The 16,624-nt window shown below is 42.5% G+C and overlaps 1 protein-coding gene across 2 annotated transcripts in view; it reads left to right on the plus strand.

The window, feature by feature from the left end:
• SYN3 (synapsin III) overlaps positions 1 to 16,624 on the plus strand; it is a 199,226-nt gene that overhangs the window by 41,290 nt on the left and 141,312 nt on the right. For both annotated transcript variants that reach the window (XM_072342582.1, XM_072342591.1), the window contains exons 5-6: positions 2,753 to 2,844; positions 15,951 to 16,107. In XM_072342582.1, the coding sequence (XP_072198683.1) occupies positions 2,753 to 2,844; positions 15,951 to 16,107 (249 nt within the window). The remainder of the gene's footprint in view (positions 1 to 2,752; positions 2,845 to 15,950; positions 16,108 to 16,624) is intronic.

Here is a 16,624-nt window from a genome sequence, read left to right on the forward strand (position 1 = left end):
AAACCCACAAAGTTAAAAATACAGGGAGCATTGGAAAATCAACAGGAAACAATTTCTGCTGACTGAAATTTTCTGCCTTCTTCCAAACACCAGCTAGCAGCAGGCTGTCAGATGGGACAAAGAACAAGAGCAGCGGTGGTCCTTAACTTAGTCTGTTGAAACAGAAGTGGATGCCAGAGTAAGGTTAGGGCTCAGCTGTGTTGTATGTTGAAGATTTTTGAGGCTGGGGTTGTGCAGAGGCCTGCAGACCCTTTCTCTGCTCCTTAATCCTTGCCAGGGTGCCCAGTACAATGGTTGCCAAAGGGAATTTCTCCCTTTCTTCTGGCTCTTGACATAAACAGGCCTGAAATTGGTCCTGGCAGTTTGGTATGAAGTACTTACCAGCTCAGAGGATTCTCAAGCCTGTTTGGATGTCAGGTGTCTGAACGTGGCTTTGTTTGGTCTGACTGCCGTGGAACAACGCCTGTCAGGCTGACTTAGTTTGGCTGTATGTGCCAGACATCAACTGAGGAATGCCCATTTTCTCTCCTGGCAAATCCAAATGTTAAGTTCTTTAGAACAGTACCACTTTGGAAGAAGAGCATAAAAACTATGAAAACGCAGGCCCAAAACTTGCCTCTCTAGAGCTGGCTTTCATGAATGATGACATGTCCCTCAGCTGCATAAGCCAAAGGTGCAGAGTAACACTATGAGCGGGACATCTCTGAGACATACATAGCCACAGAGATGGGTAACACATCCTTTCCCCAGTTTACCAAGCCCGCATGTAAGCCAGCAAGCAGATGTGCTATGTTGCACTCTCATAGACACCCTGAGGACATTACTGATAGTACTGAAGGCATCTCCTCTCCTTGAATTTGTTCAAGGTGAACTCCCTAATCCCTATGTCTGTTGAGATTTTCAAGGATATTAAATGCAAGTATTTTCTTCTCTCTGATCCATTATAATCGCTGAAGATCAACTAACCTAAGTGGTGTGGCTGCAGTCAAAACAGAGGTCATGCAATCTCATGAGACAAGGCCAGCAAGTCACATAAACCCACTGCCCCTATGTGTTTGTGTGTGTGTGTGTATGTACGAAGTAAGATTTAATTCTTGGCAAGAGGAATTTTCCCCCTCCTTCCGTAATAACTGGGAGTTACAGTGATGTAAGACCATGTAAGGGCGTTGCTTTGAAAAGTTTACACAGGGCTGCAGACATGAAATTTCATTACATCATCGGGTCACCAATCTACAGTCACTGCTTTAAAATTGCACGGATTATAAAAAATGAAAGTTGGAAGTGATTTTTTCATTTATCGTCTGGCCTACAAATCTATACAGGTGCACGAGTTCTCCATCTACAAGCTTTTTCCATGAGGACGAAATGTGGGGTTTTTTTCTTCTTTTTTTTTTTTTATTATTTTTGGTGGGTTTTCTTCTGTGTGAAAGTTGTTCCTGGCACAGTCTTCCAGTTCCAACTAGCTGAAATTTCAGAAGAGTATTAAATACTGCAAGGATCTCAATAAAATCACAAGGATTAGCAACACCACGTTAGTGCTCTGTAGCAGCCACAGGTTAGAAAATGATTAACTGCTGCCCAGTCCCCACAATACTAATTCTGAAAGAAATGCATTATTGAGAAGGGGGAAAATATCTGTTAAAAGAGAAAAAAAATAAAAATAATAATAATCAAATACAAAGAAATACAGCTTTCTGTCTAGAAAACTGAAATCTGATTACTTGTATAAACAGGCAAACCTCAGCCTGAGCAGGAAAACACAGTAGTTCAACATAGGATTCTGGATCCATAAGGATGTGTTTGCATTGTGATGGAAAGCAAGACATTGTACGGTCCACCAGTGAGAACAATTAATGAATAGGTTGTGTAAGTCCAAAGTCTTGCTCACAAAGGACAAGTTTAGGGTCTGGAGCCCAAGTCTTGTGCAGAGCAGCTAAACCCAACATTCTTCTCTTGCTCCAAATGGTTTGAACCCCCCAGCCCTTGCTAGCACTCCTGCCTGCTGGGAGCATGGCCAGCTGCCACACCACAGGTCACCACGCCTCTCACCCCGTTAATCACTGTGATTTGTGTCTTAACTTCCACTGACACCCTCTGCAGTCAAAATCACCTGGTGCACATTTGCCTTTTGCTCCCCGAAGCTTAAATATTCCTTGCCAACCTTCCCAGACTTGTAAATTGCACCTCCTTTAGAAGATAAAGTGTTTCAATAACTGAGCAGCACCATTAACAGCCTACCTGGCTTTTCTAATCCTTTAAGAATTAGAATCTTGATAAATGAATTGCATCATGTGGGTGCATCTGCTTATCACTTCCCTACCGCATAATGAGGATTTTTAGCTATTTAAGGAGGTTCAAACCTTTTGTATTATGTTTGTGGCTGGCCAGCAGCGCAGCAGCCAGCCCAGACATAATTCTAAATGAATGTTTCCAAGTGGAAACTTGGAATTTGAATTCAAATGACCTTACCTCTTTTTACTATTGTTTTTATTCTTTCCAGTGTGTGTTTTTCATCTTGCTTATTCTTAATTCCTTCAGTACTTATTACTGCAATAAGCCTAATCTTGTAAACTTGCTCACCTCAAGTGTGGGGCCCATAAATATTTCTGCAGCTTCTCTGGGGTAAATCAGATGGAATTTGATCTCCCATTGCCTCGTGGGAGAAAAATTAAATAAAATAGACTATTCAGTGTTGATGAGTTTATGTCTCTGCTGCCCTTGAATAATGCTCTGTCCTTTTGTTCCACTCCAGGCTGAGTTCTCTGAGCTGAACCTTGCTGCTTATGTCACCGGTGGCTGCATGGTGGACATGCAGGTCATGAGGAATGGCACCAAGGTGGTAAGGTGAGGAGCATCAACTTTTCTTGAAAACCGGGTTTTCTGGAGAGATCTGGGAGCAAGCAGGATGATCTCAGGCTCTGGCTTAGTGTCTGAAGGAGAACAATGCAGTTATGATGATTTGGAGGTTTCCCAAAAGAGATGGAAAATTTGACTTGATACTGGTGGTTTTGTACCAGGTCTCAATTGCACATTATGCCATCTAGTCATTGCTTCCAGTCCAGATCCTTCATCCCTCATTTTCAGGTTATTTTTAGCCTTTCATCTCCTAATAGAGGGAGAGATTATTAACCTTTATTTCTGTTGATTTATGTCTCCTGTTCTGCCAACTGTCTTCCACTGTAAACAGTGCTTTGCACTCATTAGTCTACCTATGTTAGATCCTGACACTGGTAGACCATTATTGCAATAAACACAAAGCCCTTCTATGAATGTGTCTTCTTATCTCAGTTTGTCCCATAAATCTCACCTTTTATTTGCATGAGATCCCCCATACTTTAGCCTTACCCTGATGTATATCTCACAGGTAATACCTTATCATTTGGTGATGATTTTCCCTGCTAACATTACTTCATAATTTGCAGTCACTGCAAACAAAGACTCTTCCTGAGCAATGCTTTCCCAATCACAAGTCGAATTCATTTTCCTAAAGTAATATTTCTTTTCTTTTGGACACCAGGGTGCCTGCAGTTTTGACTCATTCTTACCGGTCCTATACAAAGAGCAGTGTGGGAAGTCATATTTGTGTTTGATGGAAAATTGCTCCTGTTTACAGAGCCTTGATATTACTTTCCACTTTATTATTCCCAAGCCTACATTTCTGTCATTAAAACTTTCAAATCTGTATTTCACTTTTGGACACAAAAGCTTTTCTGTATTTGATTGAAATCTCATTACCGTTCCCAATCCATTTTCCTAATCTCCCTAAATCTTTTTCTGCCTTTTCTTTTTTGCACTTTTTGGTGTATATTATATCTTGAAATTTAATAATGTTCTCACATTTAATCGACACTTTTGTTTACTTGATGCTTGTTCAGAAATAGGTATACAAATATCTCAGATATCATGCAGGGAGATTTTTGAAAGGGATTATTAGAGCATATGAAAAATGGTGATTCTGACAGTGCCGAGCTCAGTTTCATTTCTCAGGACATTTCCAAAACACTGTCACTGTCAGTTAGCTGTGACTGTGGTCCATGAATTCATTGCAGGCCTTGACATCTCTTAGAATGTCCACAAGTCTCCATTCTTTCTTTGGCACAGTTACAAGAGTGTCTGCAAAAAAACTGTAAATGTCAGGTCTGTTATATCCATTTGCTTTCTCTCAGCCCATGAATGTCTGTTTCTCAGTTAAAGACAGCACACATCCCGTGAACCTACCACTGGAGCATCCATCAGACGGTGCACAGCATTAATGTGCTCTTTTGTTCACTTGCTCACAAAGCTGGAAGGCTTCCCAAGAACCATTTCCTAGGCTGATCACATCTTCATTTTCATTCCCATGCTTTTCCTCCCAGAGCCATTCATATGTCTAGTAGAAAGTTCATCAGCTATTAAACTGAAACTGAAGACAAAATTTATTTCACAGGAGCATCTGAAGCATGGTGTTCATGTTTCTGCTCATGGTTAATGCACATACATAAAAACTAGCCTCATGTGGCTATTTATATATGAAGTATATATTTACATATATATAAAAATGTAAATTTTTTTGTGAGTGGCAGAAGTTCAGCTTTTTATGTTTACATCTGTGAGTGCCTATGGAAGAGGATTTGGCTCTGCTTATGTAGAGATGTGTATACCATTTCAACACATCAAGCTACTGTCGATGCTGTAACCTCTGGGAGCACAGAGAGGTGGCAGATTGGTCTAAAAATAGCAAATATGATACAAACCAGTGGATTTTAAATCAGTGAAAAAATAAACATTTTTGTTATTATTACTTATAATAGGAGTAATAATGATAATAATAATAATAATAAAGCAACTGCTTGGATTTCCTCTCCAGTTAATTGAACTCTTAGCCTACTCAATTGTGTCATATTGCATCAGATCTCCTAACTCCTCCTTTAAACAGGAAGCTTCCTATCATACGGTAAAATGAAAGCTCTTTCCTTGATGATCTCTTGAACGTTTCTGCCACTTTGGATTGAAGTCGTTCTCCTACACCTTGTACAAACTGACTTGAGCTGTGCAAGGAAAGGACTTTGGCTCTTTTACCTGGAAAATAAATCTTCTTTTGTTGAGAAGATATAAGCATTGTTGTCAATTACAGAGAGCAAGGAACTGGAAGTATGTGGACCTCCATGACTACTAGTCCACATATCCTTAAACAAGAAACTACTAGTAAGTTTGCAAACAACACAACTGAAGCAAGCATTACTTTCCTTGCTTAAATTTAGTAAAAATGTGACTCCCAGTGTTTAATTCTGCAATGATGAAACTCCTTTATCTGTCTATTAAGTTCTGCACGTCTGTAGTATAGAATGATTGATAGTCTCATTGAAATGTGGTGCTGGAGATAGGGGATATTACCTAACAAATCTGCAAAATTGCATGTGTTTCCCTGTGCCATTTCCACTACAGTACACAGTGCCTCCATCAGCACTCCATTCAGCAAGTTTTATTCACAGTTAGAAAACAAAGAGCTTGTGGTGGAACATCTCATGCATTTTCTACCATTTCCCTGTTTCAGTGTGTGACCTCCTGCCTCTTGTGTCTTGACTGGGGACAGAGCAGAGGGGTGAGCAGGGTACTTGGGGCTCAGTCAGAAGAAACTTCTATGTCTTGGTCCTTATTATCCCAGCACATGTTTGGGTACAGTTGGCATCAGAGATTCCCCACTGAAATCTCAAATATGGGAAACAGGAGATGGCACTTGTTCATCCCAGAAAATCTCTCACTGACTTAGAAAGAGTGACTCCTGCAACAGAGAAGGAGCCGTTCTGTGTGCAATGAATGGACCATTGTGGAGTAATTAAGCAGAGTGAAAAAAACCAAAAACAAAAACAACAACAACAACAAAAACAACCACTAAGCATGGGTGATGTCTGCTTTTAAATCGTTTGGGTGAATCCTTAATCTTCCTTTCACAGCCTCCTCAGCTTCCTGTTTTACAGATCTACAGACATAGATGCGCACACACACACACACACACACACTCATACTGAACTGTCTGGAGTTTAACGTACCTTAGAAAGCTCTTAGGCTGTCTCATCTCTGGTGAGTTTAGATGAAAAGAGTGGGATTTTTGTTTCCATTTGTTCTTCATTTCCCTGAAGGGCCTTTTTTACCAACATTTCCACAGTGCGAAAAGGCTGTCAGTGCTGGCACTGCACCCATTCTGAGGTGCATTTATACTTTCAGGATATTATAAAAGTGTCTCAGTATAAATGAGAATTTGAGCTGTCTCTGCTTCTGACAACACTTAGACTACTAAACTATGATCTCAGCCTCTGCATTAGATTAAACACAGTTCTGTGTTTGCCTTTTGGGCTTTACAAGGCTTCAGCTATTAATTCCAGTAGATGTGAGACTAAGGCAGGGAAATGCTGGAAATCTGGATGGTTTTCTTATATAGGGAATACTAATGTCTCTGAGAGCATTTCAGACTTTTAAGGATATAAATTAATCATGGGCTAGACTGCTCTCATCTCCTGTCTCCTCGTGGAGCTGGCTCTTTTGCCATTGGGGATGATCATCAAGGGCAAAAAGCACATTTTGGTATGTCTACATGGGACCTACCACTGTGATGCCCTGTTGCAGACCTCCTTGTAGCACCACAGTACAATGGCTGATGGACTAAGAGGTGCCCATCATCTAAAAGAAGAGGCCCTGTGTGGAGCAACAGCACTAGCAAGTGGAAAGGAGTGACAAAACTGACAGAGAAGCAGAGTGAAGCCAAGTATATGGGACAAACCCTTCCTATGGGAAAATCCCTGCGATGGGGTGGCATTTAATCTTTCAGGCCTTGCCTAAATGTGGCTACTCAGTGTAAAATGGGTTCCAATGAGATGCATCCCAGAATTCTGAAGGAATTAGCTGATGTAGTTGCCAAACCACTCAAGGTTATTTGAAAAGTCGTGGCAATCAGGCAAATTCCCTGGTGACTGGAAAAAAGTCAACATCACACCCTTTTTTAAGCATGGTAAAAAGGATGACCTCAGGAACTACTGACCTGTCAGTCTCACCTCCATAGTGGGAAAAAAGCAGATCCTCCTGGAATCTATGCTAAGGCACGTGGAAGAAAGGAATGTGGTACGGGAGAACCAGTATGGCTTCATCAAGGGCAAATCCTGCTTGACCTGCCTAGTGGCCTGTTTTGATAGTATGCTGCATTAATGGACAAAGGAAGAGCCACTGTTGTCATCTATCTGGACTTCAGTAAGGTCTTTGACATGGTACTCCTCAACATTCTTCTTTCCAAATCAGAAAGATATGGATTTGATGGGTCAACTGTTCAAGGGACAAAGAACTGTCTGCCAGATTGATCCCAGACAGTGATTGACAATGGCTCTAAGTCTGGGTGGAGATCAGCGATGAGTGATATCTCCCAGGGTTTCATGCTGGAACCAGTACTCTTTAATATCTTCATCAATGACACTGACAGTCAGGTTGAATGCACTCTCAGCAAGTTTGTTGATGACACCAAGCTGCGGGATGCAGTTGACATACCTGAGGGATGAATGCCATTCAGGGAGACCTAAACAGGCTTGAGCAGTGGACCCAGGTGAACCTCATGATATTCAACAAATCCAAGTGTGATGCCTTGCACCCAGGTTGAGGCAATATCCACTGCCAGTACACGCTGGGAGATGAAAGGGTTGAGTGCAGCCATGCTGAGAAAGACCTGGAGGTGCTGGTGGATGGAAAGATGGACACAAGCCACCAGTGTGTCCTCACAGCCCAAATTGCCAACCATATCCTGGGCTGTAACAAAAGAATAGTGGTCAGCAGGTTGAGGAAGGTGATCCTTGCACCTCTACTCTGCACTGATTATGACTCATATGGAGAACTGAGTCAAGATTTGGAGTCCTCAGTGCAGGAGAGATGAGGACCTGTTGGAGTGCATCCAGAGAAGGGCCACAAAAATGATCCATGGAATGGAACACCTCTCCTATGAAGACAGGCTGAGTGAGCTGGGGCTGTTCAGCACAGAGAAGAGAGGGCTGTAAGTGAAGAGAGTGTGGCCTTTCAGTACCTAAAAGGGAGCTACAGGAAAGAAGGGGACAGACTCTTTAGTGGGTCTGTAGTAATAGAACAAGGGGAAATGACTTCAGGCTTAGAGAGGGGAGATTTAGGTTGGATATGAGAAAAAAAGTTTTCTAAGTAAGGGTACTTAGGTCCTGGAACAGGTTGCCCAGTGTCATTGTTACTTTGTCCCTGGACACTTTCAAGGTGAGGTTGGATCAGGCTCTGGACGACCTGATCTAGCTGGGGTGACTCTGTTCTTTGAAGGTGAGTTGGAATAGATGACCTTTAATGGTCCCTTCCAACTTTAGGTCTTCTATGATTCTAAAAACCTGTGTGTGTTATCCACCTCACATCCTGGGTGCTGTGCCTTCATCACTGACAGCTGCAGTGGGGTCATGAATGCGTTGTTTTTTCTATTTGTTCTTTGAATTAGCACTGGCTTTCCCGTTGTTTTTAGGTACTCAGTGCTTATACTAAACTATGCTCACCTTCCTGATGCAACATTTCCCATTGCAGTGGGTTCACCTACTCCATCAGGCCAGTGATAAACTGCTCTCTGAAAGAGACATTTGAGTTTTCTGCTCTACAGAGACCATGCTTTCTCACTACACAGTAGCTTTTCAAGGTTCTGGACTGATTTGGCATAGTTCTGTGACTAATGAGGAGGGACCCATACCTCAAAAAAAGGGGATAGGGGAAGATAGGGAGATCAGCTCTCAGTCCATTTTATCTTTCCCTCTGAACAGAAAACAGAAACAGAATAAAGAGGTCTTTGGGAGCTGTAGTTCATCTCTTCTCTTCTGAGAGAAGGTCATGACGGTTGCTACTGATCCTGGTTGCTGGTGTAGGACATACACCAGTGGGTTGTAGGTTTCCACCCAGCTTCTTGCCTTCCAGGAATTTCGTGTCAAAAAAGAACTTTAGGCTCTGTGTGGACCCTGTGTTTTAAAATGTGACTGTGTCACAAGGTATAGGACAATATATGCTACCTATTTAACACTGAACAACATTTGGGAGATAATTCTGTATCACTGGCATGGCAATTTGTAATCTAATTGGGGAAGGGCGTGTAATCACACCTGAGCTTTTAGAAGTGTACTTAAGATAAAACACCGAAGTCCCACATGGCCATTTCCCTCACCAACATATTGTGAGGAGATCATGGGCTGGCACAAAGAAATAAGTAGACCCTGGCAAGTCACAGTCATGCATGAGTCAATTAAATCCCTCCAACAGATGTTTACAAATGGAAAATTGGTTCCTATGTCGGTGAGGATAATATCTTCTTGCTCCTCACCTGTCTGTCCCTCTTCTCTATTTTAAGCCGGAAATAACAAAGAGCAAAGAAGTTATGGCATGATTATTTATTTATTCTCAGTTGCCTCCATCTCAGCTCCTGCTGCTGACCAGCTGCTTGGAGGCCTGCTTCTCCCACTGAGGCTTACTGATCTCCCAGATGAATAATGTCCCCCTTCACCTCCCCAGCAGCTGGCACGCATCTGACATGCAAGCGGGATGCTGACAGATATTGGGAAAACATTTGGCCTGCAGACAGCTGCCAGAAAGCAAAAGTCACTCTGAGCAGACAGGGGTGGGGAGCATCTCCGAGACTAAACTGTTCCCTGGCCCCTTTCACATTTACAGCAATTCTTTCCAATAAGAAGTGTGTTGCCAGGGCCTAGAGTGCTCATTAATTAGTTAATCCTGGACTGGACACAGGAATGATTAGGAACTGTTGTAGATTTTTTCAGCCTTGATGAACTATTTTTTTTTCCATTTCTGCCTTGTTTTGTCTCCTTTCTGCATGGGTTTTTACTATGGCTTCATCTAGGAAAGGACAAATGGAGATGTTAAGGGCAAAGTCATGCTGCACCTGCACAATACTAGTCGAGTTGGAGCCTCGTTAACTATCTGTTGCTTGGACAGAGTGCAGCCTCAGCAAGCTTTTGGATGGCAGCAAGTTGGAGGGTGGGAAGTCCTCATGGGCTAACAAATCACTAGGCACTAGTGGTGAAGTATCCTAATGGCCCACCGGGCATTAGTAGCAAGAGTGTAGCTAATGAGACACTATTCACATCTGGAGTACTGTGTCCAGCTGTGAGCACCCTCTAGTCTAAAAAGGACACTGATAGACTAGGGTGATGATGACTGAAAGGTCATAAAGATGATTGGCCAAATACTGGAATAAGTGCTCAGGAATATTTAAAATTTGTCCAGAGAAGACCTTGATCAACCTTGTGTAACTTTAAATGTTGTCCTTCAGTGAGCAGAGTACTGGACTATATGATTACCAGAGTTTCTCTGACCTAAATTATGCTATAGCTTGAATGTGTGCTCTTGGAAAATGCCTGGATCTCTTCCTATGAACGCTTTGGATCGCAAGTGTTTTAAAGGCAAGCTCTTGCTGACAAATGTGGCTTTTATTTCCCTGAGTCATCAACAGGATCTACACACTTTTCTTTGTCAAGGTAAATCAGTATTGAAGTAAAATATGTAACAGACTTCAGAGATTGCAACAAAAAAGGTTGGAGAGTGCATGACATGATTTTATAGCTCATTAACTATTGGTCTGTTGCTGAGTAGTGAATCAGAGCCTCTTCCAAGGTGTCCTCATCTGTATAAAGACTGTATAAAGACCACGATTCCTGTTTCCTTCTGCTTTTTCTACACTGGTCTCTCCCATATCCTATGGCTTTCTCCAAGACATTTCTTGATCATATTGTCCCAAAAGACTCCATGTTCCTCTCCTTCAGCCCAGTAAAGTTGGGCCTTTCTCTATTCTGTGCTTTACTTCCTTGTTTCTTAAGAACCAACTCTGCCTACTCTTACATTCATTCTTTCTTTGAATAACCACAGCAAGGTTTACTTCTTTCTGTGGAAATTGATGTCATGAGGTTAAGACTGAAAGAGATTTTTTTTTATTAGCAAATTACCCATTGCACCATAACACCCAACATAACATCAACACGTAAGTAGGAAAAATGTCGTAGATTTCTTATTACTTTTCAGTAACTTAATACCATTAACACACAGGTAAAACAAAAATTAAAAAAATAAATGAAACACTTGCTCCTATTTATAAATGCCATTTTGATTAGCTCTCAGATACCTGAGGCGCTGCATATTTGGAGGGATTACTGCTCTTCTCAGGTAGTGGCAGTCCCTTCGTGTTGGACTTATGCCACCAAATCTTGCCTGAAGGCTCCATTAATTCCTAATAATGCAAAACTTATTGTATTGTATTGCATAATTACACACTTTTCTTCCTCTCCATGGCACACCAAGCTGATAGGAAGGCTGTAGGACTTAGTAAAAAATGTTTTCATTAGTAGGAAGTGTCAGCAAATTGCATAAAGTCTCTTTGAATAACAGAAACGGCAGACCCTGAATTAAGGATGTCCTTCATCAGTGTTCAAAGAAGATCTTTTCCTTTTGATATGAAGTGCCTTTTAAGACAGGAAATCTTAAAGGAGAGAGCAGGAGAGCGCATCCTTCTCCCAGAGCATAGGCAAAAGTTGCTCTGAATTCTTCATGGTGCTGAGGCGTCTGAGTTGGCTGCAGATGATTATTCACCATTGGAGATGGAAGGGATGCTTAAAGGGTATTTTGACAACATCATCTATTCTTGTACGTTCCTTCCTCATGCCCATGAAGCCTCTGTGCTTCAGAGACAATAGCTGAAGGGACAGGAAACATGCTGGATTCCTGTCTATAGTCAGAAATAAGAAATAGGAAATCTCTTTATGGCACAAAGTCTCCCAGCAGGATTTGCTGTCATCATCTCTTCTCTATCCATTCACAGTTGCTGAAGACTTGTTTTCTGCAGAGAAATGTCAGTGTTCAGAGCTGATTCTTTTCTTATTTTTCAAGAAGTTAGAGCCAGAGTCATCGGAATATCAACTCCTACTCCTGAGATGTTTAACATCCATAGTCATCATCAGTGATCTCTTAAATTATGTTCTTTCACTTGTGATGACACCATTATCAAGACAGCTAACACTGTCACAGATTTAAGAGTACATGAGTCCAACCTAAGAAATTATATTCTGTAGTCAGATCTCTTCCTTCCTGTAAAGCATTAGGCATTTTGGATCTGGGCTTTGTACTTGGATTGGTCACGGAAGTATAGTTTTACCACTAAGAAAGAAAGAAAACTTCGGAGTACACTGGAATGAGTTTTATAGAGAGTTTGTTAAATGAAACTAGCATCTTGCACAGCTGCATCAGAGTCCTGGCTCAGGATTGGCAGAACCAGCAACTCCCTCACAGAAACTCATCAGCATCCAAAGTGACTAACTTTGCTGGTCTGGTTTCAGTTACCAGGAGGAAAGGCAAGTTGAGTGGCTGCCATGGTCTATGGCTAGGTTCTGGGACAAGGAGGCAATCACTGTAAAGGGAGAAAGAGTCATGGACACCTCTAAGAATTGCTTCACCCAAGGGGTGGCTGATCCTGTTGTGCACCACTGACAGGCTTGTGCCATCCGTGGCTGTTCCATCCATCAGAGCCTGCAGCCACATGAATTGAAAGGATTTCTCCATTCCAGAGGAAAATAAAATCTGAGTAGTTATTTCCTAGAATCACTAAGGTTGGAAAAGGCTTCTAAAATCATCCAGTCCAACTGTCCATCTATCACCAATATTTCCCACTGAACCACGTCCCCTAGTACAACATCTAAACACTTCTTGAACACCTTCTGAGACAGTGACTCCACCAAATCCCCGGGCAGCTTGATCCAGCACCTGACTCTCTCGAAGAAGTATTTCCCAGTGTTCAACCTGAATCTCCCCTGGTACAACTTGAGGCCATTCCCTCCGGTCCTATTGCTGGTTACATAGGAGAAGAGGCCAACCTCCACCTCACTACAATCTCCCTTCAGGTCTTTGTAGAGAGCAATAAAATCTAGTGAAGACAAAGGGCTTGTGTTCCTCTTCTAGACCTGATGGGCTGGGGTGCTTAGGACCTCAGCACAGGAGGTGGTACTGAGTTTGGCTCTCACAGTGTTTTTGGCAGCAGTGTTTCAAATGTGGGACTTCTGCCTAACCCTTTTTCTGCCAAGGTTCTGAACTTTCTGTCGTGTGAGATACTATGGGCTTGGTTTGAACTAGCAAAAAAAAAACCAAAAAAACCACTTATGCTGTTGGTTGTTCCAAATCCAAGACTCACTATGTTGAAGATTTGCACATTGAGAATGAGGAGTAGCTTGCAAAAGTAACCTACAGAAGAGCATGAATCCTCTTGTGTGAAGCAATTAAGCCTTTTTCTCTTCATCTCATGTGTACTCCCATTACTCAGTTTTCACACTACCACTCCTACTGCGATTATTTATTTTCCTTTTACTGCCTCCTATCCTTCCTAGCCCCTCCTCACATATTTTGCCACTGGTTTCAGCTTCCACTTTACAGACATCTACAGGCTCCGGGCTCTCTGGCTGATGTTTATTCGCAGCTAGTCCCAGACCCTGCACTCCTCTGCCTTGTTCTCAGTATCCATGGGAACATCATCATTGTCCCATAGTGCAAAAGAGAGATTCAGCATCCACCTTCACTTTAGAGATTCACTCCTCATCTGCTATGTGAAAGACTGCCCTGCCTTCCTATACGATGCAGAGCTTGAGAACTGGCTTTTCTACTTCTATTCTGTATTCTTGTGTCCATCTTCTAAGCTGAAAAACTCTTTCTTTGCCAGGATCTGAAAAGACAAGAGCTTTTTTCTAAGCTTTTGGCTGGCAGAACTGAAGCTGCTAAAGGCAGCTTCCCAGCCGCTGTGTTCTCCCCTCAGCGGGTGACACTTCCTTGCAGGCTTCCTTCCCAACATGGCACCACGTGCGCAGTCTGGGATTCTGGGGAGATGTTTAAAGGCAAAACCAGGTTGGATGTTAGGAAAAACTCCTCCAAAAGTGTGGTGATGCATTGAAACAGGTTGCCTAGGAAGGTGATGGAGTCACTGTCCCTGGAGGTGTTCAATATCTCTATGAATGTGGCACTGACGGACATAGTGGGCATGGTTGGACTAGAAGATCTTAAAGGTCTTTTCCAACCTTAATGATTTCATGTTTCATGTGAGCAGTGCAGCAGCCTTGACCGTTACATGTGTGGCTAATGATAGCTAATGATAGAGTCAAGTCTGGGGAAAAGACTTGAGCCCCAACCAGGACTGGTTCCTTCCTCATCTGCTCTGTAAGCCAAATGAGCTAAGGGATGTGCCTGAGGCTCCTGATATAGGCACTACAGCTCTTTTAGCAGCTCGATGGAGACATTGAGTCTAGTTCATAGGAAGCTGATGAATCCCTCCTGAGGACCTGTGCCTGCCTCCAGGCTGCTTTCTACATGGCAAGTCCAGAAGAATGGAGTAGCCAAAGCTTTCCAAGATTTGGATTTGCTTGCTGTTTCTCAGCAGGGAGTCAATGCTTGCCTCAACCCCATTGACACCAGGGAGGTTCATAAATCAGCTGCACAGTGATAGCACAGCCCTCCTGATGCTCATTATGCATCTTGCTGCTGGAGGAAAGTACCACCTTTGGTGCCAAGTACATTAGGGAACATGCTGGGGCTTAAATACTCCACAGGAGGGAATCGCAACATTTCCAAAAGTTGGCCTCTTGCATCACAAAAGCAGAGCATGCTCCTTGCCATGCCTAGAGCAAGAACAAAAGCCCAAGGCCAACAAACAAAAAGAACAGCTCTAAAACAACAAAGCTGCACTGAGTTCTGTATACAAAGTTTGTTGCCACAATCTGGCCCAGACTTACCATCTCCAATTTTCCTGCCAAAATGATGGAAATATAAATAGGGACCATAAACCCAAAGTATTTCCAGCTCATATATCCAAAGGATTGAAATTATAGTCTCTTAGCAAGGAAAATGTTCGAGGGTAGTGAGGTAATGGGACCTGGTTAAAGAGCTCATTTCTCTGAAAAACTTTAATACAGAATGGAATTTTTTCCAATGTCCTTGATGCAACCTTTCTTAAAGTATAAAATAATCCCCCATTTCAGAGGCAAAGACCCTTCTATGCCTTCAAGAGTGAACCACTGAGCTCCATTTTGGAAACTGTTTCTTTCCAGTTGCTGAAATCCAGAGATTTCTGAACGGCTCCAAAGGCACAGTATTGACAAGGAATGAGATCTGATTGTTTGCAAGCAAATCTGTGTCATCTTGGCTTGCCTAGAAAGGGCCTTGCTTTTCTGTTGATTTGCTGAGAGCTGCTGCTGTTGAACCATAGGAGTCCTAACTCCAGACTTGCTAAATAATATTCTGGAAGTCCGCGCCATGAATCACAGTGCTGGATTCTGCTCTGGACTCTGCTCATTTGATTAATTACATTACCATGCCTGTGCTTTATTTATTGACTCACAGCCAAAAGAGCCTGGGATGTGCTGTGTATGTAGTCAACTGATTAAAGGGGGAATGTATGTTAATGCATGGACGTGTACAATAGCTTTTTGAAATCCCTCATGGTCTTCCCACCCACTGGGCATTGCTTCAATATCAAGTTCAATCATCAGGAAACAAATTTGCTCCCTCATCTGCGTAGCACATTGCAATGAGCTTGCCAAATATGGCCAAGCTTTTTGAAAGAAAAGAGAATCCCCCCACCAGTGAATTTATGACCCTTGGCTCCCACGTGTGCCTTGTTCCTGTGCATGCCTCAGCAACATGGAAACTGCAGCAGATCTGTTTGACCTCTTCCTACACTCTCATATTTGCGGCTATATTGAATTTTTGCTTTTTTTTCATTAATACTAGGATTTTTTAAAATTTGTTTTGTTACTTCCTAGCACAAGCAACACATGAGGAGAGGCCCAAAGATGACAACATACATTCATGAAAACTAGAGGGGAAAAATGGAGAGGAATCAGGGATAGGCTGGAAGTGTTGCTGAGTGTTAAAAGTAGTGTTATTCCTCTGCTCTCTTTCAGGTCCTTCAAGCCCGACTTTGTCCTTATCCGACAGCACGCCTACAGCATGGCATTAGGAGAAGACTTCCGCAGCCTCATCATTGGTCTCCAGTATGGTGGCATCCACGCAGTCAACTCCCTCTACTCTATCTACAACTTCTGCAGCAAACCGTGGGTGGTAAGTAATGACTCAACTCTGCTAGATGCCAGCACTGTGAAGTAGATATCTGGGACCAATAGAGCAGTGTAGTAGAAATGTCGAGTCACAGCTTGAAGCAGTGATTGAGCACTTGGTGGGAAGGCAGGGCCAACCCAGGGGAGCTCAGGTGCAGCCTGGTCTAGAGGGAGGTGTCCCTGTCTATAGCAGGGGGTTGGAAATGAGTGACCTTAACAGTACCTTCCAACCCAAACCATTCTGTGATGGTATCGTATGCTGTGAGCCTCCTTCACCTGTTGTTTAAATTTTGTCAAGTTCATGCAGAAATCTCAAGAAACATTAAAAAAAAAAATTCTAGAATTGGTGTATCTCAGCCCTGAAGTTTGCAATAATTCCCCAGATCTGTTTTATAACAAACTCAAAGTCATCAAGAACTGAAGGAGCAGGAGAGCCTGAGGAATAAGACTGGCTGTCATAGCACCTGCAAGAAAGATTAAGATACTGGTGCATTTCTTCAGTGCGTATTTGGGTCTTCCAA

The sequence above is a fragment of the Excalfactoria chinensis genome, chromosome 1 (genome assembly GCF_039878825.1).
Source record: "Excalfactoria chinensis isolate bCotChi1 chromosome 1, bCotChi1.hap2, whole genome shotgun sequence".
NCBI classification, from domain to species: Eukaryota; Metazoa; Chordata; class Aves; order Galliformes; family Phasianidae; genus Excalfactoria; species Excalfactoria chinensis.